Raw genomic sequence first — 7,737 nt, 5'->3', positions numbered from 1 at the left:
GGAGTGGAGGAGAGTAGTGGAGTGGAGGAGAGGAGCGTAGTGGAGGAAAGGCGTGGAGGAGAGAGGAGGCGTGAAAGGGAGGAGAGGAGGGTAGGGGAGGAAAGGCGTGGAGGAGAGAAGAGGCGTGAAAGGGAGGAGAGGAGGGTAGTGGAGGAAAGGCATGGAGGGGAGAGGAGGCGGGGAGGGGAGGAGAGGTGTGGAGTGAAGCCGAGGCATGGAAGGGAATGTGGAGGTGTAGTGGAGCGGGAGCATGGCAAAGAAAGGGGACATGTGGCCCCTCCTATGTCAGATAGTGCGGACTCAGATGTGCAGCAGAACAAGCGAACCAAGAGACAGAAATCAAGGGGACCCATATATACCAAGGAGGAGAATGCTGCATTGGTTGCTGCAGTATCAAAAGAAAAAGTGACACTCTTCTGCCAATCCGTGCCAGCATCTGAGAAGTCAGCAGCCTGGGAACGAGTCCGGGACTCCGTGAATGCGGTCTCCAAGTTTCACAGGCCCACCAATGGCGTCAGACACAGGTAATTAATATTAAAATATTCTTTCACTCTTGTGTAAAAAATACACAGTTTTGTAGTCAATAACAAAAAAGTAACAGTTCAACGTAACCAAAAAATATATTTGTCACAGCCACATGCTGAACAGTATACATATAACCATCACAATGTGAAAAGAAATGTGGTTTTCAAAAAACATTAATCTAAGTATTTGTTTTTTTATTAATGTAATTGTAATGTTTATGTACATTTGCAGGTTCTATGATTGTCGGGCAACGGTTACAAAGAAGATGCAGAGGCTTCGACTAGGACAAAACAGAGGAAAGCCTATCAAGTTGCGAGAGTGGGAGGCGGAGCTAAGAGATGTCCTTCTGGCAGAGGATGTCCCTGGATTCAGCAGCAGGGGTCAAAATCATAGAGCTGGTGGTAAGGAAAATTAAATATATCATTATAATTGATATATATTGCAGTTATAATATATTTGTAAAGCTATCTTATTGTTTATGATGACTACACATGTATGACTTTTATTTTTATTTTTTTACATTCATGTTTTCCAGATCAAGAAACATCATCCTTGGAAGGATCAGCTCCAACTCCAAGTACATCCTATCAACAACATTCTGGTGGTGAGTACCCAACACAAAGGATATATAATGAACTGCTATTTACTACTTGGACCAAGTCACTGTGCCATGCAGACCGTCACAGTTGAGACAATTAGGTGCCGTTTCTGTCTCCCTGGCTACTCAGCTTTCACTATCACAGTCGAGAGCAGAAGGCTCGTTATGCACAGTGAGCTGAAGAAACAGCAATGCAAAATAGTGGGCAGCAATAGAGCAGCTGAAGAGAACTTTTTAAAATTAACCAGCAGGTGATTGGTTGCTATGCGGCCCTAACAAACAACATTATGGTGGATAACTTCAGAAAATTCTGCTCCACCCACTATAGTATTTATTGTGTCTACGGTTCTGTGTGCCCAAGCAAGGTACCAAGGTCAGAGCTGTGGATGCTGAATTGTGACGGGGGCAGAGCTGCGGTGGGGCTGTTAGGTGAAGGTGGGTCAAGTTGCAGGGTGGGACAGAGAACACAGCTGTTCACAGGTGCTGTGAAGGTGGGTGAAATTTACCACTGTGAAGGGGGTTCAGATCAGAACATAATTGTGAAGGGGAAACTGTCATGTGAAGGTGGACTGAGGAAGCTGATGTAAGAAATGTGATTTTTAAATCAAAAGGTGGGTATAGTGACTCCCTCCAGAGGTGGTTCTGGCCAGATCAGTAGATTGCTTTAAGAAAGGTCTGGATTCTTTCCTAAATGTACAGAATATAACTGAGTACTAAGATTTGTAGGTAAAGTTGATCCAGGGTAAATCCGATTGCCTCTCGGGGGATCAGGAAGGAATTTTTTCCCCTGCTGTAGCAAATTGGATCATGCTCCGCTGGGGTTTTTTGCCTTCCTCTGGATCAACTGTGGGTATGAAGTTGGGTGTATAGGATTTTACTGTGTTTTTTTATTTTGTTTTTTGTGGTTGAACTGGATGGACTTGTGTCTTTTTTCAACCTGACTAACTATGTAACTATGTAACTATGTATAGTAGTAGTATGTATGCACCCTTCCAAATTTAAACTTGCCTGCTCTCATTTTGTGACTAGATTTTGAGGGATGCCGAGAAAGGGGGGAGAGCTCCGCCAACAGCATAGTTTGAAAGGGAGTCCTTCTCTCATCGATCACAGGGGGGGAAGAGAGAGGAGAACACATCGATAACAGCTTTGATTTGACATTGCCGTGTTCCCCGCCGCTCGCTGCCACATACATCCCCTCCTCCGGGACTTTTATCCTGTCCAATCCCAGGACGGGCGATCTGTAAATTAAAGTTTCCTGGCCATGGGGCGGGGCTGTTTAGTAGCGGGAAAACATCAATTTAAATGAAAGCGTTTATCGCTCTTTCCCTGCACATGTAGGCTGCATGGTGGGCACAGGGTGCATTGGTGGGCACAGGCTACATAGGTGGGCACAGGCAGGCTTCATTGGTGGTTTTGGATAAAGTTGGTGTTAATATTTTTTTTTAATATTTTATTCTGCATAAAACAATTTTGTGTCATTTAATGAGATAATTTATGAGGGCGTGTTTAGGGGTTGAATTAGGGGTGGGGCAAGCTAAGGGTTGGGTGTGGCAACTAACTGTTGGCTAGTAACCCTTGAGGCCTGACTAGTAGCTAATTTAGCCCTGGTACTATGTATATGGGGGTTGTAGTAAATGATATGTAGATACTTGATAGCATATTTTACATATATTTTGTTAATCTTAAAAATTGCCAGAAATGTAACATCTGTTTTAACACATCAGCAACTTCTGATTATATTTTACATTTCCTCAGTCCATTTTTGGTTAAATATTTGATTTCATAGTAGAAAATATTGTAGTTATACGACATATCTCAGGCAAAAATTGTAAATACAGCTGTTGACTTTTTCATGAACATTACCTTGACTCTTCACTCTTTCTTCCGTCTTTAACAGAAAGCTGCATTCAAGACCCTCCAGCATCGGCTTCTGGCAGGACCATTGCTCCTCCTCAGGGTAAGTGCATGATCTGGGAAGAAACAGGACACAGCACTAACTCCATTATCATCATCATCATGTACCCTATTTACACATAGGCATTTTCATGTAATACACCTAAAAGTTCAATTTAAAAATTCGTACAAAAATGACACCTCATACCTTTAGAACGTGACTGTGAAAGGGACACTGTGATTTGAAGGGGGATTGATATATCAAGGATGACTGTGCAAACTGTGGAAATAAATGAGAGGGGCTGTGATGTCAGAGATTCATTCCTATCACAAAGATTTTTTGCTGAACTCCACCGTGTTGAATTTTTTTTTCTGCCTTTGGTTCTTTTAATGATTTTGAATTTAGTAGCCCTTATTGAAAGGTGTTCAACAGCTCTTTTGCGCTTTTTTTTTAAACTACCGTTAAGCCTATAATATCTATACATAATATCTCTATAACCTGTATGGTTTAGAAGATATTCGCCCTGCAAACCTAGCACGGCACACTAAATTACTTACAAGGTTATTAGCTCATAATGAGCTAGTATGCTGTGCATACTAGCTCATTATGCCTTTGCTTTACAGGTATTTTTTTATCTTTTAGTGGGTATAAAAGCGCTACAAAGGTTTTTGCAGTAGGATATCAAAAGTACTACGATAATAAATTTAGAATACATATGCCCTTTTTACCTGCAACTTACTGGGACCCTTTAAGAACTTTATCTTCAACATTATCTTCACTCTTTCTTCCGTCTTTAACAGAAAGCTGCATTCAAGACCCTCCAGCATCGGCTTCTGGCAGGACCATTGCTCCTCCTCAGGGTAAGTGCATGATCTGGGAAGAAACAGGACACAGCACTAACTCCATTATCATCATCATCATGTACCCTATTTACACATAGGCATTTTCATGTAATACACCTAAAAGTTCAATTTAAAAATTCGTACAAAAATGACACCTCATACCTTTAGAACGTGACTGTGAAAGGGACACTGTGATTTGAAGGGGGATTGATATATCAAGGAGGACTGCGCAAACTGTGGAAATAAATGAGAGTGGCTGTGATGTCAGAGATTCATTCCTATCACAAAGATTTTTTGCTGAACTCCACCGTGTTGAAATTTTTTTTCTGCCTTTGGTTCTTTTAATGATTTTGAATTTAGTAGCCATTATTGAAAGGTGTTCAACAGCTCTTTTGCGTTTTTTTTTTAAACTACCGTTAAGCCTATAATATCTATACATAATATCTCTATAACCTGTATGGTTTAGAAGATATTCGCCCTGCAAACCTAGCACGGCACACTAAATTACTTACAAGGTTATTAGCTCATAATGAGCTAGTATGCTGTGCATACTAGCTCATTATGCCTTTGCTTTACAGGTATTTTTTTATCTTTTAGTGGGTATAAAAGCGCTACAAAGGTTTTTGCAGTAGGATATCAAAAGTACTATGATAATAAATTTAGAATACATATGCCCTTTTTACCTGCAACTTACTGGGACCTTTTAAGAACTTTATCTTCAACATTATCTTCACTCTTTCTTCCGTCTTTAACAGAAAGCTTTTCAGGAGTTAAATGTGCGTGTCATATGCTGATAAATATGTTATCTAATAAAGAAAAAAGAATTTCTGTTTAAGGCATTTTCTGTTTCTGCAATTTTTATATTGTATTTATTTACTTCTATAAAGGTTATTTTATTAAATAAGCTTTTACATTTTTTTAACTTTAGGATATAAATGCAATGTGTAGATTTACCTAAATAAGTTTAAATTGATTTTTGTTTTTCTCTCAATCATTAATACAACTTATCCTCCCTCCCCTACTCAATCTTTCATTTGTTCCATTATTCATTATTACTACTACATAAAAGTCTAATCTGAATAAATTCATTACTATGAACGCTATCATCATTCATCAAACTTTGCCTATCTTATCTATTTCAGATCAGCAATACCACCCTGAGAGGAGAGTACAGTGCAGCCCGCACTCTCCTGTTCTTCTTTTGGAGAGGCTGGAGATTCAGCCAGAGATTACCCCTATCATTCCCCAGACTCCTGATTTCTCCCCCGGCCCAGAGGAGGAGCACAGAGGACAAGGTTCATTCATTCAGCCACCCCATGCCCTGATGCCACCTACTGCTGTACCGCCTTTCCCAACTGTGCAGGAGATCATTCTGAGGGAGCTTATAGAATTAAGGTGTGACAACCGAAAACTACAACGAAAGGTCAAAAGGCTTACCCGGCTTACCCATCAGTTGAGCAGGCAGCAAACTGAGAGTTTTGAAATAATTTTGGCCCGGGCAAGCCAACAACACAATTAGGAATTGGACCGAGTATTTTTTGTTTACTTGAAGTTATTTCCAGACACATTGCTCCAATGCCTGGGAGCTACGATGAACATATAACCAACAAAGACGTTTTGAAAAATGAAGGCTAGACCTTCCTCTGCCCATCTCATCGCAAATTATTATGCAGAATAGATCTTTTTACTGTTCCTTGATTTTGGTAGAAACGTTTTCTTATGCTGCCAAGTTACACCTACCCAGCATGTGTGTTTGTAATTTCTATGAAAATATTTTTTTTTTGTGAAAATAAAACTATTTTTGGTCTAATATTATTATTATTATTTATTTATATACATCATCACATATCTGCTAAATTATTATGTATTCATTTCCCACACACAATAGTATTTTATTCCGAACTTCAAACTCTAAGGGCCAGATTCACAGAGTAGATACGACGGCGTATCTGCTGATTTGCCGTTGTATCTGTTGTTCTATCTATGCTATAGATAGCCATAAGATCCGACAGCTGTAATTGTTTTACACTGTCGGATCTTAAGATGCAATACCGCGGCCGCCGCTGGGGGGAGTTTGCGTCGTAAACCAGCGTCGGGTATGCAAATTAGGAGTTACGGCGATCGACGACGGTTTTTCGCGTTCGCTACGTCGCCGCTAGTCTAGTTTCACGTCGCAAAGTTAGTCGTTTTTTTTGGGTGCCCTAACTTTAGTCAGCAAGCGTATTGCTGTCTAAAAGTATGGCCGTCGTTCCCGCGTTGAAATTTTAAAAATAACGTCGTTTGTGTAAGCCGTCCAGTAATACGGAATTACGCTACGCGCGTCGCCGTTCGAAAAAATGACGTCACGGCGCGCAATGCACGACGGGAGTTTGGAAACGGAGCATGCGCGGTAGGTCCGGCGCGGGAGCGCGCCTAATTTAAATGGCACACGCCCATTTAAATTGTCCCGCCTTGCGCCGGAGGCCGCCGGCGTAGGTTTGCATTGCAAGTGCTTGGTGAATCAGGCACTTGCGATGAAAAATTGCGGCGGTGTAACGTATCTATGATACGTTACGCCGCCGCTCTTCTATGTGAATCTGGCCCACACAGTCTACCTTAAACTATTCATTTATATTTTAATGTTTCCCCACTGTTAGTGGACACTGGACAGTAAAACAACACAGGAAGCAGGGGGGGGGGGGATACTAAAGCAGTGGGAGTGTGGATACTGGAATAAGATAGCCAGGGTGAAAAATTATAGACCGAGGGGCTAGGGAGGTAGCGAAGGACAATATAAGTAGACATTAGGGAAAAACATGGATCCCACTATCACATCTTTTAAAGACACGTGGAGGCATTTTGCAATTTTGTATCTTCGAATGGTATGCAGCAGAGCTGAGTTAGGCAGAGAATGTACCCGATCGGCAGGGATGGACTGGGACAAAAATTTGGCCCTGGACTTCATCCAGACTGGCCCACTTTGACAGGACAACTCCCGCACCCCCCCCCGGCCACCCAAGCCCCCTCTCCCCCTTCACTAGCCCCTAGCCGTTCTACTTTATTAGAGTAGAACGGCTGGTACTGGTACTCTTATAGGCAGTACCACTGGGGAAGCTAGACATTATTTCACCCGGGGCAAAGAATCAATTTGGTGCCCCCCCCCCCTTATGGGACAAGATTAGGCAGAAGTGAGAAACTCCCAGGCCATAGCTGTTAAATCAGCTGTCCGTCCCCTCCCCCATGCTCCTCTGTCGTCCCCCCTTGCTCCTCTGGTCCTCCCTCTGCTTCTTTGTTCCCCCCCAGGTGAGCGCTGTGGGGAGGGAGAGACAGAGGAGCGGAGGGGGGCGGCGGTCTGCTGTCACTGAAGCCGGCCCACTGAGCCATCGGCCCACCGGGAAACTCCCTGTAGTCCCAATGGCCAGTCCATCCCTGCCGATCGGTAAACTAATGAGAAGATATCTGCTTTCGCTGCAATGGAATTTTAATCACTATTCCAAAAGATAATACAGTTCCCAGTCTCCCTGTTCTTACCTTGCATGGAGCTGAGCAGCATTCAGATCCCTGGTGGTCAGAATGGAATCAAAATACCAGGGCCAAGATAGACCATGAGTTTAGATTTGTAGCTCTGGGAAGTGTGGAGGTGATGCACTGACAATGGCATAGAAGAAATTATTTCGATGTCAAAAAACATAAAATAAGTAACAAAAAGAAAAAAAAATGGTAAATAAAATGTTGAGGTAATCAATGTTGCCCACCCAACAAAAAATAAATCTTTGAATTATATAGACTGTGGCTGATCACAGCTTCTCATGCTTGCTGTATCTACATTGTGATTGATACTTCATCGTATATTTTATTCATGTAACATTACTTTTGGTACATACAGTATATCATGACAT

General features: G+C 42.0%; 1 protein-coding gene across 1 annotated transcript; it reads left to right on the top strand.

Annotated features, from left to right (window-relative positions):
* The first annotated feature begins 220 nt into the window (after positions 1-220).
* Positions 221-5,378, top strand: LOC120944410. Its single transcript, XM_040358468.1, has 5 exons — positions 221-524; positions 757-926; positions 1,061-1,129; positions 3,021-3,080; positions 5,002-5,378. The coding sequence occupies exons 1-5, from the start codon at positions 283-285 to the stop codon at positions 5,376-5,378; spliced, it is 918 nt and encodes a 305-aa protein (XP_040214402.1). The 5' UTR covers positions 221-282.
* Positions 5,379-7,737: the final 2,359 nt, after the last annotated feature.

Source organism: Rana temporaria, chromosome 6 (assembly GCF_905171775.1).
Source record: "Rana temporaria chromosome 6, aRanTem1.1, whole genome shotgun sequence".
Taxonomy (NCBI): domain Eukaryota; kingdom Metazoa; phylum Chordata; class Amphibia; order Anura; family Ranidae; genus Rana; species Rana temporaria.
Note: the sequence above shows the minus strand (reverse complement) of the source record. Positions and strands in the feature narration are given on the sequence as shown.

Bases quoted from the DNA above. Each gene is read 5' to 3' on its own strand.
- LOC120944410 (XM_040358468.1), top strand. From the start codon at position 283: ATGTCAGATAGTGCGGACTCAGATGTGCAGCAGAACAAGCGAACCAAG. The intron at 927-1,060 runs GTAAGGAAAATT...CATGTTTTCCAG, and splicing joins TCAAAATCATAGAGCTGGTG to ATCAAGAAACATCATCCTTG. The intron at 3,081-5,001 runs GTAAGTGCATGA...TATCTATTTCAG, and splicing joins GACCATTGCTCCTCCTCAGG to ATCAGCAATACCACCCTGAG.